The sequence below is a fragment of the Neofelis nebulosa genome, chromosome 2 (genome assembly GCF_028018385.1).
Source record: "Neofelis nebulosa isolate mNeoNeb1 chromosome 2, mNeoNeb1.pri, whole genome shotgun sequence".
NCBI lineage: Eukaryota > Metazoa > Chordata > Mammalia > Carnivora > Felidae > Neofelis > Neofelis nebulosa.
This window is the reverse complement of record NC_080783.1, coordinates 210,715,490-210,742,815: the sequence shown is the minus strand read 5'-3', so window position 1 is coordinate 210,742,815 and position 27,326 is coordinate 210,715,490. Positions and strand designations below refer to the sequence as shown.

The following is a 27,326-nucleotide window of genomic DNA, read 5'->3' as shown; positions in this document are numbered from 1 at the left end:
GAGGGTGTGTGTAGGTCTAAGAGGCACAGCATTGCGTGAAATGCTGAATCAACTCATCCGAGGAAGCGTGGCTCGAGGCTTTCTGATTAAGATCGCTGAATGTCCATTTAGATATTCAATGGCTATTTTATCGGTTTTCTACAAACCTGTGTTGGCCATTTGCTCTAGGCCAGGGAAGCGGCCTCCTTGCAGAGCCAGTGTGAGGCAGCACAGATTAGGGAGGTGAGGTCCGAAGAGCTGAGGGGTGTAGTCAGGCCCCACAGACTGGTATAGTTGGAATTAGCACCCAGGCAAGCCCGGGTTGCTCCTAACCAGAGGGCTGATGGCCTCTCGTCCCAGCAGAATCCCTCCTAGGCAGAGGGGATCCAGAGAGAACAGACATAACTCAGTCCTCCAGAAGCTCACAGCCTGGTGGGAAGCCAGGAAAGGAAGTGACTATTAATATTACTGTTAGCTTCTGATAAGTGCAACAGTAAGGGTATACAGGATAATGCTGGGGCTGGAGGAGGGTGACCAGTCGATTCTGGGGAGAGGAGATCAGGGAGGGCTTCCTGCAGGAAGTGATATCTAGACTAAGCTTTGACCAGTGGAGTGAACCACACAAAGGCAAGGGAGCCAGGATGGGGAGTGTTCCAGGAAAAGGGACCAGAGTCATTCAGTCTAGCTAGGGCATTCATTCATTCAGTGCCCGGCTCTGGGCTAGACCCCGCACTGGAGCAGTGATAGGACAGACAGGGCCCCCTCTAAAGGAGCTTATTCTCCAGTCGGGACAGACGACGTGTGCATATGTACACAAAACAGTTGCCAGAGAAGTGGCAGGGACCACATCGCGCGATGCCTTGTGGGCCACGATGAGGTCTTTAGATTTTATTCTGAGATAGGTTCCACTGGAAACTGTGAGCAGTGACAGGCCCAGACCCACCTTTAAAAAAAAGGTTCCTCTAGGGCCAGTAGAGCATGCGACTGTTCTTTTTTTTTTTTTTTTAATGTTTATTTATGTAAGTAATTTCTACAACCATCCTGGGGCTTGAACTCAGGACCCTGGGATCAAGAGTCACACACTCTTCTGACTGAGCCACCTAGGTGCCCTGGGAATGCAACTCTTGATCTCAGGGTCGTGAGTTCAAGCCCCGTGTTGGGTGTTGGGTGTTGCATTTACTTAAAAAAAAAAAAAAAAAAGTTTCTCTAGCTTTTGTGCTGGGACCAGAAGGTAGGGAAGCTTTGGAGGCTGTGCCCTAATCCAGGCAAAGGGAGGTGACGACTTAGACTAGAGAGGTGGTGACAGAGTAATGTGGATGACATCTACCCTTCCTCTCTCCTCCCCTGGTTGAGAATCACTGAATTAGAAGAGCCCAAAGAAATGGCTGCAAAGGAGGAGTTTGAGGCCCTCAAGGGAGAGGGTGGGCCTGTGGCTGCACATCCTACTTTGGAACAGCAGGTGTCGCCCTATCACCAGACTCGAGGGCACCCCATAGGTTCCGGGCCAAGGACAGCTGGAACCTGTAGGGCATGGGGCACCTCGTGGGGCCCATGGTTTCGGAAGCCAAACCTTCATTCTAACCAACACCCGCTTGGTCTCGATGACTATGTGGGTATACCTACTTTAAGTTTATTTATTTTTTAGTAATCTCTACACTCAACGTGGGGCTCGAACTCACAACCCTGAGATCAAGAGTCTCAAGTTCTTCTGACTGAGCCAGCCAGGAGCCCCGTGACTGTGTATATTTTTATATGTATCACACATCACCCCTGGGAGAGGTGAGTATGACTTTTATTGCCATTTTACAGATGCAGAAAGAGGCAGAGCCCAAATCCAAACCCCAGGGAGTGTGACTATAAGCCACAGCATCATGACCCTGAGCCATGCGGCTAGGCACTGCGTTCACATCCGTTCCAGCAGCAAACGGTTTTACGAGGACCCAGCCTGGGGCCTGGCAGTGTGCAGGGAGCGTGTGGGGCTGAGCAGGTGAGCAGGGCCCTCACTGAGGTGGAACACACAGGTGGAGGAGAGCAGCTCAGTTAGTCTCGCCACCCACAATCCTGCGCGGCATTATCCCATTTTACAGATGAGGAAACTGAGGCTCAGGTAGGTTAAGCAACTGGCCCGAGGTCACACAGCTAGCAAGTGGCAGAGCCAGGGTTGAAATTAAGGTATTTGACCTCAGAGCTCTGCCTACCAACCACGCTGTAGGAGCTTAGCGAAATTCTGTTGAGGGAATGAATAAATGAAAGACTATTGAACCAGTGAGTGAGTTAAAGTGTGAGTAAATGCATGTGTTTCCAGGTTGGTGGCCATGCTTAGGCACTGCGTCCCCAGTGCCTTCAAGTGTCAGTATATAACAGGGGGTGGTCAAGAACTGTGTGAGAAGGGGACGCCTGGGGGGCTCAATCAGTTGAGCGTCTCACTCTTGATGTCGTGGGTTCGAGCCCCGTATTGGGCTCCATGCTGATAGTGTAGAGCCTGCTTGTGGATTTTCTCTCTTTCTTTTTTTTTTTTTTTAATTTTTTTTTAACGTTTATTTATTTTTGAGACAGAGAGAGACAGAGCATGAACGGGGGAGGGGCAGAGAGAGAGGAAGACAGAGAATCAGAAGCAAGCTCCAGGCTCTGAGCCATCAGCCCAGAGCCCGATGTGGGGCTCGAACTCACGGACCGCGAGATCGTGACCTGAGCCGAAGTCGGACGCTCAACCGACTGAGGCACCCAGGCGCCCCGGATTTTCTCTCTTTCTATCTCTCTGCCCCTATCCCACTCATGCTTGGTCTTTCTCTTTCTCTCTCTCTCAAAATAAATAAAATAAACTTAAAAAAAAATGTGTGAGAAGGAGGGGACAGAGAATGGAAGGAAGATGCAGATTTGCAGTCCTGCCTCCCCCCTCTGGGGCTCCCTAGGGCCAGCAGCCCTGTCTAGTAGCCCCCAGACTTCCATGAAAGATTGTCTCTGGGTCTGGGCCTTGGAAGGCCTCAGAGCTGGGGACTGGCCCAGCTGGCTGGTGACAGTGAGCCGCAGGCCAGCTGTGGGGTAGCCCAGCTGTGTTGACTGTAAACAATTTGCCTCCCCTGCCCAGAGGCTCCTGCCTTGACCACCAGTCCTGCTGGTACTCAAGTCACCACCCACTCAGGACCGTCTGTTATCTCAGGGCAAAGCCAGGTGGGCGGAGCCTTGGTTTTTGTTATTCGGCAAACAAGCACAATTTTAACAAGAGTTTACCATTTACTAAGCTTATACAAAAACACCATCTCTCTCTGGTACATCCTTGCAGCCCCTGGAAGGTGGTGCCTGATCTTTGCTTATGGGATGAGGAAACTAAGGCTTCCAGAGGCTTCTCTCTGCCATCTCCACCCCCAGGACCCAGACAGGGAACATTTTAGCTCTGCCCTTACCTGCTTTTCATGGACAGAAGGCTGCAGCAATCCGGCAACTCCTCTGAACCCACTGCCTGAGTCTCGATCTCCACGGAGCCACAGTGTGGGTGAAGCTGAGGAGGTCGGGATCCAAACGTAAACGCAATAACGGTAGCATTTTCAGTGTGTGGCACCCGTGAGCTACAGCCAGCCACCACACACGAGTCCCGGGTCCCTTACATGCATTACAAAACAACCTTAGCGGGGCGCCTGGGTGGCTCGGTTGGTTTCAACTCTTGGTTGCAGCTCAGGTCATGATCTCCTGGTTCTGAGATCGAGCCCCATGTGGCCTCTGCCGTTAGCTCTCAGCCTGCTTGGGATCCTCTCTCTCTCCCTCTCTGTCTGTCCCTCTCCCACTCATGTTCACAGTCTCTCTCTCTTTCTCTCTCTCTCTCAAAATAAATAGACTAAAAAAAAAAATTAAAAGAAAAAAACCTCTAGCAAGTAGATTCTATGAGCACCATTTACAGATGGGGCAACTGAGGCACAGAGAGACTATGTGACTCCCCCAGGATCACACAGGTCAGAAGCAGCAGAGTCAAGATTTGAACCCAGGTGAGGTAGCTCCAGAGTCTGCGGCTGACCCTCCACTATTTACCGAGGCTCGTTAGCTTTTTCAAACACCCAACAGACGCGCGCTTAGCCCCTTTCCCATGCCAGGGTTGGGAGCAAGAGGGCAGAGTGAAACATCTTCTGCCTTTGCGGAACTAGGATCGCAAGCAGATTGGGGAGGGGGGAGGGGGGGGCGGGGTGTACAATGTGGGAGGTGGGAGTTGTCTCTGGGCCCGGGAGAAAGGTGGCCATGGCATGAAGGGGTTGGTCTGGAAGAGATGCCCTGGCCGGAGGGTCTGGAGGCCTGGGTCTTTATCTCACCTCGGCCACTGACTTGTGTGTGACCCTGGGGCGAGGCGCTGGGCCTCCCTGGGCCTGGGTTCCCCACCACACCAAGAGGACTGTGGAGTGACTCCCTAAGGGCACTGGGCTGGCCAAGCAAGTGGGTCTGCCTTCCCCCTTGGCAAGTTCGAACATAAAGTCTGGGCCTCAGGTTCTTTGGGTTCTGTCTGTGCCCCTGAACTGGTAGTTCTAGAAGGCTTTCTGGAGGAGGCGGCTTTGAGCCTAAAAGTGAGGGAAACTTCTAGGTCCTTGGCACCCTTGGGGGTCCCCGGCACCTGGGCTTCTCACAGGTCTCCGGCCCCAGGAGGCTGTATCTTTTCCACTCCCCCTGCCCTCCTGCACAGGCCCACTCCAAAAACTATAGATGTACAACTTTGCCTTTCCGGTGCAAGATGCCAGAATAGGGGCGGGGGAGCTGACTTGCCCCTCCCCCTCGGTGTAGACAAGGATTCAAATCTCAGCCAAGTCACTTCCAAGCTGGCGACCTTGGGCCAGCTGCTTGACCTCTCCCAACCTCCTCGGTACCTACTTTGCAGGATCCTTGCAAGGATGAGCAGCATGCTGGGCACACACTAGGCACTCATTGAATGGGGCTGCTAAAATTATCCCTCACGGGGTGGGGGTGGGGCGCAGGGCCCGCAGCCAGGCCTATATTTAGCCTGGAAAGGGTGGGGGGCGGAGGAGACAAAGCGCTGTGGCCAGCCCAGGCGCCCAGGGGGCGGAGCCCATGAAAGAGGGCCCCGCTGTCCCCATCTCCCCGCCCTCCTCTCCCACAGGGTCACCTTGGTCGGAGGGCTCTCTCAGACAGCCTCTGCTCTGTCCCCGGCAAAATCTTCAGCTCCGGAACCTCGGCCGGGGGCGGGGGGATGGTTCTGGGGCCCGGGTGGCGGGGGGATGGTATTCGGCCCCACTGGCCGCTTCTGGAGAAACTTCTCCTTTTCTCAGCCCGGGCTGCCAGCGGCCCAGCCCCCAGTCCCCACCCCCTTCGCGCGACCCTGGGAGGGGCATCGCTGGGGTCGGGAAGCCAAGGTGAGCCTGACCCTGGGTGGGGGTCGAGGGAGACTGGGAAGCTGGCCCGGCTCCACCCCCAACCCCCGCGCCGGTGAGTTTCGGGGCTGCAAATAGCCCAGTGGAATCAGTGAGTCACGGAGGCTGGAAATACCGCGCCCCCTCTCCTTCTCCCCTCCTCCGGCCCGCAGCCAGCCGGAGCTGCACCGGAGACTGCCTGGCACTCGGGTTTCAGTAGCGCCTGCTGGTGTTGGGGGTGGGGTGGGGTCCCTCCGGAGAGCACGCAGACTCCCCGAACCAGCCAGCCCTCCAGCCAGGTTCCAGCCCTGCTCTGCCCCTGGCTCTGCGTGACCCCGAGCCCAGTCACTCAGCCAGTCTGGTCCTCAGTGCCCATGTGACACCAGATGGGCTTCAAGAGGGCAGGTGACACAGTGCAGCTGGCCCACCGTCGGTGTCCCTGTGCCTGGGACAGTGCTCGGCGTGTAGCAGCAGGGGCTGGCGGTTGGGAGAGAAAGCACCGCAAGGTTTTTCCGGGCAATAATTCTGGGATTCCCGCTCAGGTGGGTCTGGGAGCTGAGGGAGGAGACCACAGGCCACCCACATTTCTGTGAGGTCCTGGAAGTTTACTTGAGGTGCCACCCCTGCCCCCAAATCTCAAGGAAGTCAGATCTGTCTATCCTGGGGTTTCTCCCCCTGGCTGCCTCCAGCCCCCACCCAAGTTTGAGAATTTCAGGCAGGTGATCTCTGGAAGTCTGTGATTCTGTGGTTTATTGTGTGTGCAGGGTACAATGCTGGGGTCCTCCCATGCCCCCTCCCACCCCCCAGCCATCCCTTAAGGGCCCCAGAATGGCAGGGTCACGTCAGAGGCCATCCTATAGAACACTGACCCAAGAGGTGCAGAAGTCAGAAGCTGCCCCCCCGCCACCTCTCGCCCCAGGGGGCCTCAACTACTGTGAACTACCCCCTTTTCCCCCACCCCTGCATCTGTAGGTTGGAGACTGAGCCAGTGTCACTGCAGGTGTCTGGGGCTCCTCAGCATGAAGGCTGATTGGGGGTCCCTGCCCTGGACTGGAGACTAGGAGGGAACTGGGCTGGGGGCTCTTCCCATGGTCTGGGCCCTCTCTCCCAACAGGAAGATGTGGGGCAGGGGGACATAGGCCATAAGGGACAAAATGAGGGGAACTACTCCCCAGTGCACAGAGGGGTTGGGGGTGGGGCCGTTTGAGAGCAGCTTTCACAGCCTGGGTTCAAATCCAACCTTTAATGAGTAAGGTGGGCATTCAACCACTCAGAGACTCAGTTTCCCCATTGATAAAAATAGAGATTGTAAAATCTGATTTTAGAATGTTCTGCATTCAGCCTCAACCAATGGTCATGCTCACTATTTGAAGGACAGGACAATAGGCGTGTGTGTGGTATGTACACACACCAAGCCTTATAGATTCATTGATTGAAGAAGGGGCAGGGTTGTGGGGGAGGTGACTGGCCGCGGGGGAAGGTTGGCAAGAAGCCGGGGTCCAACCTTGAAGACCCAAGGCCCCATCCATGTTCTCCCTCTCACCTCATCTGGGGGACCTGTCTGCGGAAGCAGCCCCGGGAGCCCAGGTCTCCAGGTGGGAGGAGGGACCAGCCCCACCCCTCTGCCCGGCCTCGCCTGAGGGCACAGCAGGTAACAGAGGGCAGAAGTGTTGCAATTTCATCGTGAACCCTCTGTATCGGAAAAACCCCATCTATGTACAGACGTTGTGTGGCCCTGCCCTGGCACAGCTGGTGGGTGGGGACACCGGGGAGCAGGGAGCCTGGCAGCTGGTTTGGGGCTCGGGGAATGGCAGAGAAGAAGGTTCCCGCCACGGCCGGGGATCAGCACCTCCGCTAATATCTGCCTCTTCCCCGCCCGCTCCCCTTGGCCAAGGGGGTCCCAGGTCCCTGTCCCCCCGCAGGGACTCCATAGATCAAAGGAGTTGTCCATCTGTCTGTCCTGCAGATTATTTGCCTAGTGCTCCTGCCTGTCCCAGACCCCTTCCCCAAAGTGGGTTCTTTGGGGTCTCCCTTTCCAATCTCAATCCCTTTATTCTGGATTGAGGGAAAGAGGCCACATCTGGAATCTGGAGGCCACAGGTGAGGCAGAAGGCCTCAGTTGCGGGGGGCGGGGTTGACCCACCCGGGGTCTGATGGTGTCAGGGCCTGGAACTTGAGCTGTCATGAGAGGTGAGGAAAATGTCTCTGGCAGGCCAGTGGGGGAGAAGGGGGGAGTGGGGGGGACAGGAAAGGGGAGGCCCTCAGATTTTTATCTCTGTCCGGAAGGTCTGCTGGACGTGCTCCGTGTGTGGGTGACGCCGGGCCCGGATGGTGAGGCTGCCGTCTTCCCTCAGGGCTGAGGTCACGGAAGTGGGGTCCACGTCCTCGGGCAGCTGGCACTTGTGAGCGAAGGTGTTCATGACTGTGCCGTCGGCTGCCAGCTAGGGGAGGGGTGATGGGTCAGGGCCGGATGCCCCCAGCCCCATCCTGCTCACATCAAGTCTTCCTCCTCTCACCCCAGCCAGGCCCCGACATGCCAAGGGGTTCTACCCTCGGGAGCAGAGGGGCTGGCCAGGGGTGGCGGTGGCTGAGGGCTGTATGCAGGGCCAGCCTCAGAGCTGCTCGGAGGCCTTCCAGTGCTTCCCAGGGGGAGGCAAGGGGCTTGGCGGGGGGAGGGGGGGTGCAGCTCAGAGAGGGAGCTCGGTGGCAGAATCCAGAGCCCCCAGGGGACAAAGAGAAGACAGCACACAGCAGGGCCGTGCCCTCTGGGATGCCCAGACGCACTGGGCGTCCGGGGCCTGGGCTGGGCCGGCAGCCCCGCCCCCACGACTCGGACGGCACATCGCGTCCAGAGGAGGCTGGGGCGGCTGAGTCACTGGCGGGGGTTACAGGGCTGGCACGTGCTGCCCTCTGGTCCTGGTGCCCACAGTCCTCAGCTTCCCTGGCAGAGGTGCCAGGGCATGTAGCCTCCCCTGCTCCGGAGAGGAAGCTAGGCCGTGGGGGATCTGGAGGCAGCCTGGCAGGCCCTCTCTGATGGGCAATCGTGACTGGGGCCCTGGGGGTGTGGGTGGGGAGGGTGCAGCGCTCCTGTGCAGGCCGGGCCACACCCTCCGCCGGGGTCTCAGCCTCCTGGGAGCTGGGACTCAGAGACCCTAGTGACCCAGTGACCCTGAGGCCCATGGGTGGAGGGAGTGCGGGGTGGGTCCAGAGTGTGTCTGACCCTGAACTGCAGGGCCTCTGGCCAGCCTTGGGCCCAGGTCAAGGATCCCAGGAGGATGGGGGCTGAACCACTGGGTAGGGGAGGGAATGTCACGTGGGGGAGCTCCTCCCGGCCAGCTTCCCAGGTGAGCCCCCTACCTACCCATATGCCTGCCAGGAAAGCTGTCCCCACTCAGCCACTATGTCCATCCTCTGGGCCCCCCTCAACTCACCTCCTCAGGTGCCGCCTCCCTGCATCCCTCTACCCTCTCCCATTCCCCTGTGGCTCCCTCAGCTGCCCTTGGCTCCTAAAGAAAGGACCTCAGAGTCTTGGGGCAGGGAGAGGCAGAGGCTGGGGTCCCGTGGCCTACAAGTAATAAAAGCAAGGTCTCTAGTTTGTTCTGGGGGGGGGGGGTTCGGGGGAGGGGCACTGGACAAGGTCTGGGGTCCCAGCATGGAGTATGGGATACAGAGGGTACAGACGTGGAGCCGGGGTCCAGACAGGGTGGGCAGGCTCACCTTCTCAGCCCGCACCTCGATGTGGTTGTTGGAGGTGGTGACAATGATGTCTTCAGGTGAGAAGTCACTCACATCCACTGCAAACTCATAGGCATCCCCGAGGGTCTTGATGTTGCCCGGCCCCCCGGAACGGGCTGTGGAGGAGGCTGCTGTGAGCTGAGCACCAGGCAGACCTGTGTCTAGAACCCGGGTCTCTGGCTCCTCTTGGGGAAAGGGGCAGGCCCCCAGGCCTCGCCTCCCTCTCAGCTGTTGTTCCCAACCCCCCAGCCCACCTGTCCTCACCTCTCGCAGCCCACCTTCTCCGTGGTGGGGCCAGGCCTCACCCAGCACAGGTGGGAGGACTATGTGTATGTGACCGTGTCTGTGGCAGCCCCCCCGCCCCCCCCCCAGGCCTGAAGGCTGGGGGATGCCTCCCACCCCTCAACCCTGTCCTGCCCCCTACATCTCCAGCGAGGACCTGGCCACGGGCCATGTGTGGCCATTGGCATCATAGCTGACCCCTGGGGCCACAACTCTTCCTTGGAGACCAGCCTATTCTCCTGGCCACATCTGTCCCTGGCCACATCTGTCCTGGTGGCCACACGTGGCTATGGTTGTACAGCACCTGTTCTTGGCAGCTCGGCAGCCGTCTCCAGAGGTGGCCAGGAGCAGGTGTCCCCTACCTGTGCATCGCCCCTCCCCTCAAAGCCCTGACAACTTGCCTGGGAAGGCCCGGGGCTCTGAGTGGGGCCTCATGAAGCTGCCAAAATCCTCGGAAAACATGCTCAAGGCTTTCTCCATGGGCGGGTCCTGGGCTGGGAGGGCACGGGAGGCTGAGGAGGATGAGGAGGAGGAGGACGAGGAGGAGGAATGGAAGCTTCTCTCCGCTCTGAAGGTGGAGGAGGTCCTGTGGCTCATCCACGGCGGGCGGCCGGGCCCTGGCCAGGCGGGCAGGGGGACAGCAGAGGGTGTGGGCTCTGGGGGAGCGTGCTGGGCCCTGATTGCCGGCGCTTTATAAGGCCCGACCGTCCCTGGGCTTGGGGCCAGCCCCTTGTCTCCTAGCTAAATTTAGGCCTTGCCACGGCCCGGAGGGGGCTGGAAATCTTCTCCGGTGAGGCAGCACTGCTGACAGTCCGGCACACGCAGGCCCAGGCTGAGCTCACAGCCCAGCATTCCAGGCCGAGAACTCCAGCCCAGGGGCCTCCGCAGCAGCGGGCCGGGGGCAATCTGTCCCCTTGCCACTCGGACCCCCCGTGCCCACCCCAGGACCTTGTGGGTGTGGTGCTTCTGAGTCTCCGCGTGCCCCCATCGGCCTGGGGCTCTCTAAGGACTGTGCCTCCCCCATCAGACTGCAAGCTGCTTGAGGACAGGGTTTTCTATTTCCTGTCCCCCCTCCCCCAACATCCCAGTCTTTGGCAAGAGGGGATCTAGGTGATGGGCAGTCAGGGCGGTGGGGCCCCGAGCCCCTGGCTCTGGGGACAGTAGGAGGTGCAAGGTGAGAAGGTAGGGGTAGGTGAAGGACCCCCACCTGTTGGACCCTTGTGTGAGGTGACTTTTTCCCTCAGGGCAGATAATGTTTACAGCCATCTCTTAGGAAAGACTGAGACAGCCCTTGATTGGGGGGGGGGAGTAGAATGTGCAGCTGTCCCCCTGCCCGCTCCCATGGGGACCCAGATTCCATGCTTGCCCTCCCCCTACTCTCAGGACATTTTGGGCCCCCAAGAGGAGAAAGCTGGCGGTCCTTGGCTGGGGTGGGGTGTTGGGCTGGGACTCAGGGGAGGAGGGCGGATAATTTGGTAATTGTCCTTAAAGATTTAGAAGGTTGGGGTGCCTGCATGCCTCAGTCAGTTAAGCATCTTACTCTTGATCTCAGGGTCGTGAGTTCAAATCCTGTTTTGGGCTCCGTGCTGGGCATGAACCCTGCTTAAAAAAAAAAAAAAAAAAGTTCTATCATGTTGTATTCCGGGAACTGTTCACTTGACCTCCAGCTCAATGGAGATGCTGAGGACCGCAGTGGGCGGGGTTTCGGTTAGAGGTAAACGAGAATTCCCGAAGACATTCTTCTAGCTCTGACTTCTGGAGTGCCTCCGGGTTGTGAGCTTTCCAGCATGGCCCCATATGGTTTCCCCACAGCTCAGGAAAGAGGTGCTGTTCCCATTTTATAGGCAGGGAAGCGGAGCCTCGCGGAGAGGGTGGGGCTTGCACGTGGGTAAGTGGCAGAGCTGGCCAGATGGGTCTGATTCAAAGCCCTCTAGGAGGCTGGGGTGACCTGACCGTGTGTGTATGGAGACAGGCTAGCCCAGAAGCTCCAGAAACCCCTCTCTGGCCACCCACGGCTCAGCCGAGCCAGGACTGACATCATGCAGGGCCAGTAGGTGAAGCAGGAGAGGCCATTCGGGGGGGGGGGGGGGGTGGGCACTGCCCAGGCTACAGTGTGGGGTTTCTGTTCTTGTCTCCAGATCCTGCCTTTCCTGCCCAGACCAGCTCGGATTCCTCCTCCTCCGTGAAGGCCTCTGTGATTGCTGCAGCCACACTGGGGCCCTTGCCCAGATGCCCACCCCAGCGCCTGGCACTGTGATATGGTCTTCCTGGGGCTGTGACTTCTCTGCTGTGTTTTCACCCCCCCCCACCCCCCGCCATCAGACTGGTGGTTCCCCTGGTGCAGGGGTCTGCCTCTCTCCCCACCAGATTGGGGGCTCCTGAAGGTGGCGACTGTTTTCCTTTGCTTTGGCTCCCACAGAACATCATCCGTTTTGGGGGAGGGGCTCCATCTAGGGGTGATTGTTGCTGCTGGTGGGGTATGTGCAGCAGGGGCAGCCTAGGGCTCAGGGTGTAGCCGGGAGCTGAGTGGCGGCTGGGGCGAGAGGGGTCTGTCACTGTGGTGGAGATCACTGCTGGGCCCGTGTCACCCATCCTGTCCGAGGGGTTCCAGTAGGGCTGCCAGGAAGTTACCGGCACGAGGCAGAGATGGAAAGAGGGTAGGGGCGGGGGTGGGGGGCCCAGAAGCCTGCCGCCCGCCAGGGGAACAGGAGCCAGTGGCTAAATGCAGACATACGGTCATGGTGCTGAGGGCCTGAGTCACTGCTCCTGGACCTCAGATCTCGTTACCCACCCCCGCCCACCGTTCCTCCTCCCCTTCCTCCTATCTCTGAGGCATCGCCCGTGAATGTACTGGATCTACTGACTTCAGTGGCCAGGGGGGACCTCAAAAGGTCATCAAGGCTATTCCCCTGTCTCTGGCAATGCTCTCCCTCCAGATCACAGGGATAGAAGGAACTTCAGAGATGATCCAGAACCTCGAATCCCAAACCTACCAGGGCATCCCAACCATCCGGGGGGGGCAGGGGGAACGTTTGACAAACACAGACTCTTCCCTCTGTGTGCCAAGATTCTGATTTGGGGTCTTGGGAAGGGACGAGGAATCTGTTCCCATCAGGTCCCCACACAGCCAGCCCTCAGGCCTGTGTTTGGAAACCACTCATCACTCAGCAGGTATTTATTGAACACCTACTATGTGGGGGGCACCGTTCTAGGCTCTGGGGGACTCACGATGAATGAGGCAGAGAGAGCCCCCTGCGCCCATGACTCCTCCTGGGGCAGAAGAGGACACCGAGGCTCTGAGTGGTGAGGGACCAATGGGGGTGGCAGAGCTGTTCTGGCACCCCCACCTGCTGCTGGGACATGATGCAGGAAAATGCCTTTTGGAGGGACTTTGCTGCCCTTTCCCCAGCTTCCTGGTGCTCCCAGGGCTGGGAGGTGAGGCTGGCCCGGCCGATGCCGGCTGTGGGATTGTAGCCTATTCAACAGTTTTCCTGTTACTGTACACAGTCAGCAGGTTGTGGCAGCAAGGTGACAGCGGGCCCAGGCCCACCGGGTCCAGGCAGAACAACAAGCCCGCACCCCACCTCCCACCACCTCCCACGACAGGCACACGCGCTCCTACTTTGGATGGACTTGGCCAGGCATCCGGGGGCAGAGAGCAGCTCAGGGTGCCAGGATTTTAACACGTCGCGGAAGGGCCATGATGATTTTCACAGAGGAGCTTTGTCTGGCGGGGGGGCGGGGGGGGGGGAGGGAGGGCAGTTACCCCAAATCTCTTGCCCAAATCTTTCCAAAAGCGGCATCAGACCCAAATCTATTGCTTTGTGCTCAAACCCTTGCCCTGGCTGATTAAAGCCACAGGGACTGAAGGAACACCAGGGAGGGGGGAAGCCAGGCAGTCTAGGGCTGGGTTCAGCCTCTGCTGTGTGACTTTAGACACGTGCTGGCACCTCTCTGATCCTCGATCAGAGGCTGTGAAATGGTGATACTGCCCTTGATTCATAAGGCCGTGGGAGGATGAACAGTGTTGCAAACATGAAGGGCCTGGCATGTGGCAGGCACATAACCTTGTTCCCTCACCATGTCCCTCGTGCCCTCAGTCCTACCCTCTGCTGGGGTGGGACCGTCTGTGGCTTTCACTCAGCATTATAGTTTGAGAGGGCAGTTTTCTGAGACCAGAAGGGCCGGATGTGAGGATCGAGTTCAAGTTCCTCCCCAGGCCTCGGGGGTCTGTGGTGCCCCAAATCGCTGCCCCTGCTCCAGCTTGGAGGTCTGTCCCCAACCCCCGATCTCCGAGCAAGGTGGGCAGTGGAGAGTGTGTGGGCTGGAGTTTGACCAACCTGGTTGGGAATTCTGGCTCTGCCCTCAGTGTCTGTGACCTTGGAGCGGAAGCATCACCCCCCAGAGACTCCAATTTCTTTAAAATGGGATAATACCTCCCACCTCGTTGGGTTTCTGTGAGCGCTCACGGGTTTGGGGGAGGGTTGAGCACAGAGCCTGGCACACAGCCAGGGGACAGCAGCAATGGGGCCCCTCGCCTTTGCCCAAGGTCTTCCTCCAGCTCCACTGGCTTTCTCCCCTCTCCCTTCTCTGCTGCTGCTGCTTCTTTGAGTTTATTTACTTATTTTGAGAGAGAGAGAGAAAGAGGAGAGCGAGTGGGGGAGGGGCAGAGGGAGAATCCCAAGCAGGTTCCATGCTGTCAGCCCCAAGCCTGACGCGGGGCTCAATCTCACCAACCGAACCATGAGATCATGACCTGAGCCCCAATCAGGAGTCAGATACTTAACCGACTGAGCCACCCAGGCGCCCCTCTTCTCTGCTTTTTTAAACCCTTTCCATGCCCCGATCTGAGAATCCAGGGCCCTGACCCTCAGCCCCCCGCAGATGACCCCTCCCTGTCCTGCTGGTGTTCAGGAGTTTCTCTCTCCCATGTCCCCCATCCCACAGCAGGCACCTGCAGCGTGCTTGAGTGCCACCCTCCGTGTGGCTGTCCTGGGTTTTGGGAAGCTCCTGCTCCTGGTCCCCCTTGGCCGCTCTGGCCTGCACGGCTCAACCGGCCTGGGCAGTTCTGGTTGGTTTGTCAAGGACATTCTTAATGGCCACGGTAAACCCGGGCGGGGGGGGAGGGAGGGGGGCCTAGGATGTTGATTGGTGGAACTCAGACCTGCTCAGGTGCATCTGGGCTGCAGGCAGAGGTGTCTCTGTTAGAGGAGGGCTGGCTGGGGCCACAGCAGGGCCAACGGATAGAGGTGAGGGGCTGCTGGGTGTGGAGCCGGGGCCTGGGTTGGGTGGAAGCTGGGCCAGGGCAGGTCGGGCTGGGGCAGGAGGCTGGGGGGCAGGGGGCCAGCACCTCGTTTCAATCCTCACGGGCTTTCCTTCAGCACCTGCGGTTTACCTGCCTCTGTGGCCTGAGCAGAGGAGAGGGGGGCTCAGGGATGGGCAGGGGGAGTCAGAGCAGCCCCTGGGGACCCCACAGAGTGACTCCGCGGGGCAAGGAGATTGCTCTGAGCAGTGGAAGGAGCCAAGCAGGAGCTGTGTCCAAGCAGGGGAAGGGAGTTCTGAGGCTTGGGGTCCTGCCTTGATCAACATGCCACTGGACACAGAGGGCACAGTTAGGAACCCCGGTTCCCACCCCACACCCTCAGTGGCACCCCCTTAGTGATGAGGGCACAGCAGACCTATGTCCCCTCCTGGTAACTTCACACACACACACACACACACACGCACACATGCACACACATGCAAACAGGAAAACGCTTTTCCTTTTTATCTGGGAAGTAGGGGCATTGGAAGGGCCAAGTGGCAGGGCAAAGCCACTGGAGCAGCTTACCAAGGGTCTGTCTGTCTGTCTGTCTGCTCAGGGACCCGATGGAAGAGCTGGTAGGGCTGCGTGAGGGCTCCTCGGGGAGCCCTGTGACTCTTCAGGAGCTATGGGGCCCGTGTCCCCGCATCCGCAGAGGCATTCGAGGTGAGAGCTAGGTCCCTTCCTCTCCCTGTCGAAGACCCCTCAGGACATCACCCCTACCTACCCAGACCCCACCTCCCCCACCCACCTTGAAGTCCAAGAGCTGCCCTGCCTTGATGTGCCCACAATCACTGGGCGGCCGGGAGGGAAGGGATCTGTCTGCCTGTCCCTTTGCCCATGGGTCAGACGTGCTAGATGTCTGCTGTCTGCCTTTGGGGAGAGCAGGTCCCAAGGCCTGACGGCTATACTGGGGGCTTTGCTCCGGGCCCAGTGGGTGCTGCCTGGTCTGACACCGGTGCGGCCTGTAGGATGGCCCCACGGGTCTGGAGACGTGGAGGGGTCCTGCTAGCCCCTTGTGTTCTGTAAGCTGTGGGCCCTGCGGAGACACTGGAGAAGGCTGTGGCTCTCAGCACACACTCCCCACCCCCTGCTGCTCCATCATTCTTCCATGAGTGTCCAGTGTGGGTGGGGGGTGGGTGGGGAGGGTGCCAGGCCTCCGTACCCCGCCAGGGCCCACCGTGCGGCCACCTTCACTTGTCCAAGTTCCTGCTCTGCCCCTCGTGTGCAGACCCCCTTCTGGGCTACCCTGGGCTTGACCACGTGGCCCCAGCCCCACACTGCCCCTGGCCTCCCTGCCCTGAGCCTGAGCAGGCCTCCAGGGAAGGGGCCGTGCTTGCCCCACCCCTGTCCCGGGCTATGACCCAGTGCCCCTGCCCCAGGGGGCCTGGAGTGGCTGAAGCAGAAGCTGTTCCGCGTCGGGGAGGATTGGTACTTCCTGATGACCCTCGGGGTGCTCATGGCCCTGATCAGCTACGCCATGAACTTCGCTATCGGGCGCGTGGTCAGAGGTAACCCCTCCCTGGCACGCACTCCTGCTCTGGACACAGGCTTCCACGCACGCTCTCGGGATGCCACATGGGCCGCCAGGTGCATCGCGGGTGGAGGAAGGCTCCGGGTAGGGAGGAGGCCTGGGTCTGTGCAGGCGCTGCTCTTGATTTGCTGTGCAACCCTGGACAGGCTCCTGCCTCTCTATGGGCCTCAGTCTCCTCATCTGCACGATGAGCAAGAGAGGCCCACATGTGCCCAAGAGCCCTTCGTCCTCCGAGCTTCTGCCCACCTGTTCTTGCTGCCCCTGTTTCTTCTCCTCCCTCCCTCCTTGCTCTCGGCTCAGTAGCTCCGGGCGAGGGCACTTGCTCAGGCTACCAGACCTTTCTTTTCCCACGCCTCAGCAGGCTCTCTGTACCCTGAGATCTCCCAGGAACCGGGATAAGGGGGCAGGAAGGTTCTAACACCCCTCCGGTGGACTTGCTCAGGGGCTCTCCTGAGCACCTGCTATGCACATGCCCCGGCCATCATCTGAGAGCTTTCTCACAGTGACCCTGGTGCGGCCTGTAGGATGGCCCCACGGGTCTGGAGACGTGGAGGGGTCTGCTAGCCCATCTGACAGACGGGGAAGCAGAGGCTCACAGAGGTTAAGTCACTTGCCCAAGGTCACTCAGCTAGGGAGTGGCGACACTGGAATATAGACCCAGGGTCCTACGTCTCCCTCCATTTGGGGATCTGCTGCTCCCCAGGTGGCCCTGGGCCTCCCCTCTTTGAGCCTCCACTTCCTGGTCGGGGGACACCTGAGGGCTGTGATGGCTCCCTGACTCTCGGGTGTCCCCAGCACACAAGTGGCTCTACCGGGAGATTGGGGACAGCCACCTGCTCCGGTATCTCTCCTGGACTGTGTACCCTGTGGCCCTGGTCTCCTTCTCCTCTGGCTTCAGCCAGAGCATCACACCCTTCTCCGGAGGTGAGCCATTTGCCTGTGTGGTTTGTACCGCGGAGCCTCGTGCCAAAGCCTTTTCCTGTCCCTCACGGCTTCTGATGGGGGGAGGCAAGAAGCAGTGACCCCATTTCATAGCCAGGGAGGCCAGGCTCAGGGGAGTCGTATCACTGCCCCAGAGTCACACAGCGAGAAGGCCAGATCTGGACTCTTGGCTCACTGCTGGCTCTGCTTCCTTTCTTAGGGCTCTTCTGGGTGGTGACGGGGAGCCCTGGTGGCGGGTTCCCCAGGGAGGAGGGGCACAGCTCCCCCAGGGCCTCTCAGCTCTGCCTCCAGCTCCAGGCCAGCGCTGGGGAGCTCCAGGGGCACATCTGCGGGTGGCCTGAGCTTCTGTCCTGGGTTCCCCCCACCTTGCCAGAGCTGTCTGCCAGGCTCAGCTGGAACGACACGGGCAGCTCACGTCCCCCTCTCTGACCCTCACCTCTGCAAATGAATTTGCAAATCCCAACTCAGGGTTTTGGAGGACCCGACAGGTTCACAGCGTGGAACATTTTGCGCAGGGTTAAGTGTTAAGAGTCTAATCTGGAGACTGTGCCTCCTCTTGCCCCCCTGTCCATCCCCTGCCAAGGTTCTGGAATCCCAGAGCTGAAGACTATTCTGTCAGGCGTGGTGTTGGAGGACTACCTGGATATTAAGAACTTCGGGGCCAAGGTCGTGGGCCTTACCTGCACCCTGGCCACTGGCAGCACCCTTTTCCTGGGCAAAGTGGTATGGGCAGAACATTCCCACCCCGCCCCGCCCCCTCTGCCTTTCTCCCCCAGGGCCCCACAGAAGCCGGGTCAGCGGGGACTCAGGCCGATGCCTGCTTTCAGGGGCTCAGTCTTGGGGAGGAGACGGGCTGGGTCCCCAGCGTGTGACAAAAGAACCGGGGAAACGAAGAAGGGTGTGGACGGGTATCCATGCGGGCCTGGATGAGGCTCTCTCTGAGCCCCCCCTCCCCCTAACCCTGGGCCCCGAGGGGGAGGGGCTAGGACTCTGACACGCCCCCCACCAGAGGCAAGCCCCGCCCCTGTGCCCACGCCCGCCCCTCCCCGCCCCCCCCCCCCCCCCCCCCCCCGCAGGGCCCCTTCGTGCACCTGTCTGTGATGATCGCTGCCTACCTGGGCCGTGTGCACACCAAGGCCATTGGGGAGCCTGAGGTAAGGGAGTCAGGGAGGGCCGTCCTTGGAGGAACGAGAAGGAGGGGAGGGTGGGGGCTGACTCTGAGCCCCGGATCCCCCGGATCCCCTCTCGCCCAGAACAAGAGCAAGCAGAACGAGATGCTGGTGGCAGCGGCCGCGGTGGGTGTGGCCACGGTGTTTGCAGCGCCCTTCAGCGGTGAGACCCTCCCTCGCACCCCTCCCTGCACCCCGGGGCCCCCACACACCGCTCCTGTCCCCTACCGCTGTGGACTGATCCGTTCACTCCTGTGTCCAGCTGAGGGACCTGCAAGAGGGATGGGGGGGCCAGCTGAGATCCTGGTTCTTACAGCAGACTTTTGAGGGCACGGCCACCCCTGGGTGGGGTGGACATGTTTATTGAGACACTTCAGGGTTACGCCAGGCAGACCCGGGGTTGAAATCCAGCTTCCCTGCGTGACCCTGGGCTGGTGGGGTCAGCCCTCTGAGACTCACCTCCTTGTCTATAAAATGGGGACCATAATGGCCCCACCCCCTAGGGCTATTGGAGGGATTGAGATGGCCCGGGAGGGCCCACACAGGCGTCTTCCCTGGGCTCCTGCCCGCCCTCCCTCACCTCAGGTCAGGACCGAAGAGAGAGGGCAGGCCTGGAGGAGAGAGGAGAGCAGGACGGGCGGGGTCAGGGTGCTGGGATGGGTGGGGGTGGGGCTCTAAGCTCAGCATCACCTTCAGGCGTCCTGTTCAGCATCGAGGTCATGTCTTCCCACTTCTCTGTCTGGGATTACTGGAGGGGCTTCTTCGCTGCCACCTGCGGGGCCTTCATGTTCCGCCTCCTGGCAGTCTTCAACAGCGAGCAGGGTGAGTCCCCATCAGACCACCTGACCCCAGGCCTGGCTCCCTCCTCGTCCCTTCCCCCCTTCCCCTCTTTCCCTCTTTTCTCCCTCTCCCCTCTCCTTCCTGACCTGTACTGGGCATGAAGGATGGGGGCCCTGAGAGTACAAGACGGCACAGTGAGCAAAGAGGCAAAGGCTGGTTGTTGGGGCCTTGAATGCCAGGAAAGGGTACTTCGTGGGGGCAGGACTTGGCACGACCCCCACGCCTGTTTGTTGAGGCTGGGACTGGGGTTTGGCTGGGGTAGGAGCGTGGTCCCTGATCATTCCCCTCCTTCCCCAGAGACCATCACCTCCCTCTACAAGACCAATTTCAGGGTGGATGTCCCCTTCGACCTGCCAGAGATCTTCTTTTTTGTGGCCCTGGGGTGAGTGAGTGCCCCCCACTGGGGGCCTCCCCCCCCCCCCCAAGGCCTGAACTGCCACCCTGTTTCCGGGCTGGGGCTCCAGAACCCCCCTCCCCTCCCCAGGGCCATCTGCGGTATCCTGAGCTGCGCTTACCTCTTCTGTCAGCGAACATTCCTTGGTTTTGTCAAGACCAACCGGGTCACCTCCAAACTGCTGGCCACCAGGTAGGCTCTGGGCAGGGACTGGGGACCTCTCAGGGGGAACAACCCCCTGGCCCCTACTCTCAGCCTCCTGGTCTGTTTTATAAAGAGCCCTGCCCTCTGTACTGTCGTCCTCCTACAGAGCCCCCCAAACCTTCCTAGCCCACACGCCACTTATGGAGCCCTGGTTCCCTCCTAACACCCCCTCTCCGGGTCCCCTCAGCCACCCCTCCACCACCCCCAGCTTGCTGGGCTACCAACCCCTCACTCTGTCACTGAGTTTGCACCCCCCACAGAAGGCCCACTTTCCCATGGAGCCGGAAGGGCTAACTGAGCCCCTCTCCTCCCCAAACCTTGCCCGCCCCCTGGCATTGGCATCTCAGAGTCGGCCTCCTCTGCCCCAGGCCTGCCACGCGTGGCCCTGTGGCCTGATGGGAGCTCCGTCTGGGCGGGGTGGGGCTGACCCCCACAGGGTTCCTCCCCTGGAGTGGATCCGGCCCCCAGGGTGGTGGTGGGGCCCGCTCTTGTCCTTTTCCCCTTCCAGGGGGGTGAGGGAAGAGGGGGGCCAGTACTGGAGCTTACCCGCCCCCTCCGCCCCCACCCCACAGCAAGCCTCTGTATTCCGCCCTGGCCGCCTTGGTTCTTGCTTCCATCACCTACCCCCCTGGCGTGGGCCGCTTCATCGCTTCTCGGGTAAGGGGTGCAGGGCTGGGAACCCCCCGCCATCCGTCACCCACTTTGTGCCCGTCATCTCGCATAATCCCCACCACACCCGTAAGGGGAAGCCTGTGGGTCATCCTCGAGTTCCAGACGAGGACACCGCAGCTCTGGGACGTCAGAGCCCTTCCCGAGGCGGGACAGGGCAGAGGAAGACTCGGGGCAGGGGCAGGGCAGGGGGGGTGGCAGGAAGGGGCCCCCCCAGCCCCCTCACCGACCTGTCCCCTGCACCAGCTGTCCATGAAGCAGCATCTGGAGTCACTGTTCGACAACAACTCATGGGCGCTGATGACCCGGAACTCATCCCCACCCTGGCCTGAGGAGCTCGACCCCCAGAACCTGTGGTTCGAGTGGTACCACCCACGGTTCACCATCTTTGGGACCCTCGCCTTCTTCCTGGTTATGAAGGTGGGTGCCAGGGGGCCCCCAGGGGAGCGCACAGAGTGGAGACCAGCCTGGGAGGGGGATGCTTGTCCGTGGCCTGGGCCTCTTCCGCCCGGCCCGCCTGATCTGACTCCCGCCAGCTGTGCGGCCCTGGCCAAGTGGCTTCAGTTCTCTGAGCCTCGGTTGCCTCGTCTTTAAAACGGTTGCTGTGTCGGCCTCGGAGGGAAGGTTGAGAAGGAAGAGAGGAAAGCCCTCGGCACGGTGCCAGGCACACAGTAGGCACTTTGTCAGGACGGGTTTCCTGCCCTCGGTCAGCGCCTTCCTGGTCAACACCAGACACCGGCGGTGGGCGCGTGCCCGGGCGACCCCCTTCCCCCCGGGACACTCCCCTGTGCCCCCATCCATTCCCTCTTCTCGCCCACTCCTGTCCGGTTGCCCCTGACCTCTGCCCTGCTGGGTTCCCACCTCCCACAGTTCTGGATGCTGATTCTGGCCACCACAATCCCCATGCCTGCCGGCTACTTCATGCCCCTGTTCATCTTCGGTGAGTCTGGGGTTCTGAGGGTCTGAGAGGTTCAGGGTTACTGGGGCAGGGCTGTGGCTCTTGGCCCCTCCCCTCCCTCCTCCGAGGGTACTGAGGTTGGTCCCCAGGAACGGAGGGCTGTGGGAGCCGGGTCAGCCTGGCTCCCCCTCCCCCTGCTGTCTGTGGCCAGGAGCTGCCATCGGGCGCCTCATCGGGGAGGCCCTGGCTGTTGCCTTCCCTGAGGGCATCGTAGCCGGAGGGGTCACCAACCCCATTATGCCTGGAGGGTACGCCCTGGCAGGTGAGTGCGCTGAGTCCGCCCTGGGCGGGGAGACACGACGGAGCTGGGCTGGACCTGGGGGGTCAGCCGGTGGTTCTGCGGGGCATGGGGCGGTCACTGCGCCTCCCCGTGAGCCCCCTCCCTGAGCCCCCGTGACTCTCTCTGGCTCCCGTCTTGTCCCTGGTGCCCCACACTCTCCCTTACCACGCTCCCCCCTCACCGAGCCCAGCCACCGGGGCACCTCCAGCGTGTGGCCTCTGGACTGCTGCCGTCTAGCACGTGGCCTTAGCCCCGAGTGGCTCTGCGCTCTGCACGAGGCTGGCCCCTGGCCTGAGCCGCCCCGCCCTGGGTCTGCCCCCTGCAGGGGCTGCGGCCTTCTCAGGGGCTGTGACCCACACCATCTCCACGGCGCTGCTGGCCTTCGAGCTGACCGGCCAGATAGTGCACGCGTTGCCGGTGTTGATGGCCGTGCTGGCAGCGAACGCCATCGCCCAGAGCTTCCAGCCCTCCTTCTATGACGGCACCATCATTGTCAAGAAGCTGCCATACCTTCCGTGGATCCGAGGTCGGAAAATCAGGTGAGAGGTGCCCACTTTGGGCTGGCTGATGGGGGTGATGGGTCTGGGTGGGCTGGGGTGAGGCCCCACCTCCAAAAAAAAAACCCACAAAACCCTCACTGTGGCTGACCTTGGACCTGGGTGGTATGGAAGAGGCCAACACACAGCCACCTCGTCCCCACTCTCTCCAGCTCCCTGCATGACCTTGGGCAAGTCCTTGGCCTCCTGGGCCTCTGCGTCTCATTAGCCATCAGTCTGTCCTCATGATGGTAGGACAGAGATTGCTGATTTGCTGGAAACTGGCGCTCAGAGAGATGCCTTGTCTTGCTCGCGTCCCACAGAGAATCGGTGCCAGATCTGGGAGGTCCCTTCCTCTCTCCCACTCCTGCTCTGCTGTCCTGACTGGGACACAGGGGGCTGGAATCAGGCTTTGAGGTCCTCACTTGGCAGCCTCTGTTCCCAGAGAAGCAGGACTGAGAGTCTCTGAGACCCAAGGCCCAGCTCCCAACATGTGCAAGCTGCCACCTTGCTCCGGACCTCAGTTTCCCCATCTGTAAAACGGGGGTGGCTACTCCAGTGATTTTCAAACTTTAAAGCCTTTTTTTCATTTTGCCACAAAACTTTCCTTCAAATGAAATTTTTCAGGGAAGGCTTCCGAGTAAAACAGACCGAAGCAGAGACAGTCTGGGCGGGGAGACAGGGGTTTGAGAGCTAGGAATCCAGAGTCAGGCCGTAGGTGAGCCGGTCCCCAAGTTCCTCCCCACCTAGGGATGTCTCAGCGCCTGCCCACAGCCAAGAACCAGGTACCCCTGCCTCGTCCTGGGGTCTGGATATCCTGCCACTCCAGGACCTGAAGGGAGCGCCCTTCTGCCTTCAGCTCTCACCGTGTGACTGTGGAGCACTTCATGAACACTACCATCACCACGGTGGCCAAGGACACACCGCTGGAGGAAGTGGTCAAGGCCGTGACCTCCACGGACATGGCCAAGTACCTCCTGGTGGAAAGCACAGGTGCCCGGCAGGAAGGGGGGAGCGCGGGTGGGGAGGGGGGGGACATTCCCTCGACCTTTCTCTTCAGCCTTGGAGGCTCAGGTCCAGGAAAGGGAAAGCAGGGCATGGGACCTGTCAGGCACCTGAATCTGAATCTTCTCTCTACAACTGTGTGACCTCAGGTGGGTCACTTCACCTCTTTGAGCCTCGGTTTCCTCACTGGTAAAATGGAGATAGCAACCGCCCTACTTGGGGTGGTTGACATGTTTAAATGAGAGACGAGAGGGGGCTTGTAAGGCACTCTGTGGATACCTTTAGGAATTTTAGAAACCAGTCCTCGTGTGCTTGGGAGTGGGGATAAAACGATGGGAACACTACCAGGCTCTCCCCTTCAAGCATTCCCTGGCTTAGTCACCTCTCTTGAAACCCCGTTGCCATGAGAAAGACATCTCTTTGGAGGAAAATGGATGGGCACCTCTGTTAAAAGACACACGAGCTGAATCTTGGGGAAGGATCTAGCTAGAGCATCATTTCCCACTGGGACAAGTACAGTAAGGGTGGGAAAGACATGCCGGGGGGAGGCAGCTGTGTCCACTCGGGCCACCGCCAGCCCGTATGTGCAAACAAGGCAAGGTACACACTTGGCAAGCACAGCACAGCTGGATTTTGACGCCCACTCATCCTTTCAGCAGGTGCCTTGTTCAGGAAGCAACCTGCACAACTGTATGGGTCACCCCCATACCCACCCCCAGAGACCATGAAGTCATTTATGAGCAACAGAAGCCTGGGCAAACCCCTCAAGCTCTAAGAGTTGCAGTTTCCCGACCTGGAAGATAGGGACCAATGCAATATGGAGTTGTCGGAGGTTCTCACCCCAAATGCCAGGCCCTCTCCCCACTCAAACTGGGATACTTTTAACATTATCCCACAGAATACACCAAATATCCCGTTTGAAAACACTTGCATATGTCTGACTCCCCGAAGAGGCTTCACCTCCTGGAACAAAGTCCGAACTGGCCTCCAAGACAAACTCCAATTCTACCCTTAGAGCCACAGGCGCAGGTTGTGGGACCCTGGCGCTCACCTAGGACACAGCTTTAGTTGTTACTGTTGTTGCTATTTATTGTTGCTGTTGTTTATTTATTTTTTTTTATTTATTTTTTTTTTAATTTATTTTTGGGACAGAGAGAGACAGAGCATGAACGGGGGAGGGGCAGAGAGAGAGGGAGACACAGAATCGGAAACAGGCTCCAGGCTCCGAGCCATCGGCCCAGAGCCCGACGCGGGGCTCAAACTCACGGACCGCGAGATCGTGACCTGGCTGAAGTCGGACGCTTAACCGACTGCGCCACCCAGGCGCCCAATTGTTGCTGTTGTTTAAAGGGAGAGTATTTACCTATCTAGTTGTAAAGGTTTTTTTTTTTTTTTTTTTCTAGTTGTAGAGTTTTTTGTTTTTTGTTTTTCTGGTGGTAAAGTTTTTTTGTCTTTGTTTTTTCTAGCTGTAAAGTTTTAATTTTGCTTGGCAAGAAGGAAGACTACCAGGACTGCCCCCTCAAACCTGGGCCCGCTCCAGTCATGGCCTGGAGTGAGGCTTGCCAAGCCCTCAGCACACAGTGCATTTCCTGTGGGAAATGAGGGGCAAAGCCCGGCCGTGATGTACAGATATCTTCACGCTAGTTCTCCCAAACCTGTTCTTGCCTTGAGGCCCTGCCACAGGGGCAGTCAGGGTGGGCAGGTAACCTCCCGGCCCCCTGGCCGCCTCACCCAGCTGCCCTCAACTACCAGGCCTCCACATCAAAAGCTGAGTGACCTTGGGCAAGACAATCAACCTCTCTGTGCCTCTGAGCCTCAGCTTCCTCTTCTGTAAGAGGAGTGGTAATAGTTCCTGACCCATAGGCTGCTGTAGGTTCCTGAGAGACACGAGAACACCCAGTACAGTTCTTGGCACATAGTCGGTGCCCAGCAGATGTAAGTTTCTTCTTCCTGATGTGGCTCTCTCCCTCTCCACTTGTGCAGAGTCCCAGATACTGGTGGGCACCATGGAAAGGGCCCACCTGGTGCAGGCACTCCAGGCTGAGCCACCTTCCTGGGCCCCAGGACACCAGGTGGGTACAGGATGGGGAGTGGTCAGCAGGGTAGTGAGGGGAGGGGGCCTCTGGGAAAGGTGGTTCTAGGGGGCCGGCCTGGAGGAAGGGGTGGCTGGCCCAGGCCCCCCGTGATTTTTCCACCATCCCCAGCAATGTCTCCAGGACATCTTGGCTGGGGGCTGTCCCGTGGAGCCAGTGACCCTGCAGCTGTCTCCGGAGACCTCCCTGCACCAGGTAGTGGGAGACAGTGGGGAGGGTTGGGGCATGCGGGCATGCGGGCAGACAAGGACTGTGGGGTAGAGGGAAAGAGCCCAAGAGGGGAACTTAGGCTGCAGCTTTCTTGGCACGCTCCGTCTCCTTCTCTTGGGTCTGCTTCCTCATCTGCGGAATGGACACAGCAGTCCTTGTCCTCTGCAGCCTTTATTGCTAGGATTCTGGGGATGACGCAAAGACTAAGGGAAGAGGGAGAGCTTGGGGGAACAGAAGCCTCTGGGTGGAGAGAGACAGTAGTTAAAAATGTGTCTTTGCGTAAAGACACACGTGGGTCTCGGTTTCGACTCCACCATATTCTCCTCGTGTGGTCTTGGGCACGTTACTTAATCACTCTGAGTGCTGATCCCCCCCCACCCTGCAAAACAGAGCCTGGCACATGGGGCTGGGAGCCTGGGGGAGGCCTCAGTTCCTCTGTGCTGCTGGATGATCCTGCATCCCTTTAAATAAACCCGTCCTTGCCCTTGGTCCCTTATGCGGACTCTGGAGACCTCTGGTGGTCATGGTGGGTATTGCAGGCCCAGGCCCTGTCTCCCACCCACCACTATGCACGCGGCCGCCCTACCCTTCCCAGGCTCAGAGACAGGCGGGTGGGCACCAGTGGGACGGAGCCCTGGCCAGGGCTCCACCTCAGCTCACAGCCCCCAGGCCAGGGCGAGATTGAAGCTAGAGGGGTGGGCCGAGCACATGTCCTCCAATGCTTCCTAACAACCCCTCCTCCAGGCACACAACCTCTTCGAGCTGCTGCACCTCCAGTCCCTCCCTGTGACGTCTCGGGGCAGAGCTGTAGGCTCCGTGTCTTGGGTGGAGGTACGAGGGTCCCAGGGGCGGAGCAAGGCAGAGGAGCCATGCCCTAGCAGGCTGGGGAGGCAAGGGGGGGCACCAGTATCCTCCCATCTAAATTTAGAGGGGTCTCACTGGATCCTGATGAGCCCCACTTCTTGGCCCAGAGTGGCTGGCCACTGTTTTGTGGCCAGTGGCCAGTCTTGCCATTCTCTGGACCTCAGTGGTTCCATCTGTGCAGTGGCGGGGGGCGGGGGGCACTGGCTTCAACGTTCACCCCAGAATCAACCCCGAGCAGAGTCAGGTAATACTGGAACCCCCACTCTCAGCCTCTTCTACATCCTCCCTCCCCCCAACCCCTCTTTCTCTGTTCTAGTTGAAGAAAGCAATTTCCAGCCTGACAAACCCACCAGCCCCAAAGTGAGCCAGCCTGGCAAGACGAAACAGGGCGCCTCAGCTGCCCTGGTGAAGGAGGTTGGGCAAGGGACCCTGCCTCTCTTCCCCCATCACGGCACACCTCAACTGCTCAGTGTAGCGGGCAGCTCTGACCTAGCACCAAAGAGGGCCCCACGGTCACCATGGTCCATCCTGGGTGACGCAAGCACTATATGCCTTAAGGGACAAGTTCCACCCTGGACAGAGCAGAAATGGAGACCGCAGAAAACCAGCGGACAGTGGGTGCTCATCGAAAAGTCACCAAATTTACAATGAAGACAGGGGTGTATGCGGTCACCAAGGGCAGGTACAGAGGCCCTCTGGGGGTTGTAGGACTCCCAACCAGAGGCTCCTGAGAAAAATAAAGCCGATTCCCAGAGCTGCAGACCCCCTCACCTCAGCTCCAAGGGCGTTGATGTACCTGTGCGGGCCCTGAGTGAGCTCTTGGGGGCCCCCTGGTGGCCACCTGTGGGCATCGCAGGCCTGGGTTCCTGGCCTCCCACTGCTGCTAAATAAGGAGAGCAGGTCCTTCACCGGGTCTTACGATGCTCGTCCTCACGAATAAGAAGAACCCTGTGGTCCAGCTACCCTCACCCCAGCCCCAGCTTCC

The 27,326-nt window shown here is 59.6% G+C and overlaps 2 protein-coding genes across 2 annotated transcripts; one reads left to right on the top strand and one right to left on the bottom strand.

Moving 5' to 3' along the window:
• Positions 1–6,552: 6,552 nt before the first annotated feature.
• On the bottom strand, positions 6,553–10,024 carry HSPB7 (heat shock protein family B (small) member 7). Its single transcript, XM_058718958.1, has 3 exons — positions 9,743–10,024; positions 9,042–9,175; positions 6,553–7,765 (listed from the first exon to the last, which is right to left on the bottom strand). Exons 1-3 carry the CDS (start codon positions 9,936–9,938, stop codon positions 7,586–7,588), a joined length of 510 nt encoding a protein of 169 aa, XP_058574941.1. The 5' UTR covers positions 9,939–10,024; the 3' UTR covers positions 6,553–7,585.
• A 4,495-nt stretch (positions 10,025–14,519) lies between these two features.
• LOC131505420 (chloride channel protein ClC-Ka) lies at positions 14,520–27,095 on the top strand. The gene is made up of 20 exons (XM_058718957.1): positions 14,520–14,590; positions 15,203–15,309; positions 16,026–16,154; positions 16,973–17,101; positions 17,703–17,842; positions 18,196–18,273; positions 18,373–18,451; positions 18,985–19,110; positions 19,426–19,510; positions 19,613–19,714; positions 20,299–20,383; positions 20,642–20,815; positions 21,266–21,335; positions 21,505–21,615; positions 21,959–22,172; positions 23,029–23,162; positions 25,158–25,246; positions 25,379–25,462; positions 26,222–26,308; positions 26,658–27,095. Exons 2-20 carry the CDS (start codon positions 15,210–15,212, stop codon positions 26,703–26,705), a joined length of 2,064 nt encoding a protein of 687 aa, XP_058574940.1. The 5' UTR covers positions 14,520–14,590; positions 15,203–15,209; the 3' UTR covers positions 26,706–27,095.
• The last annotated feature ends 231 nt before the right edge of the window (positions 27,096–27,326 follow it).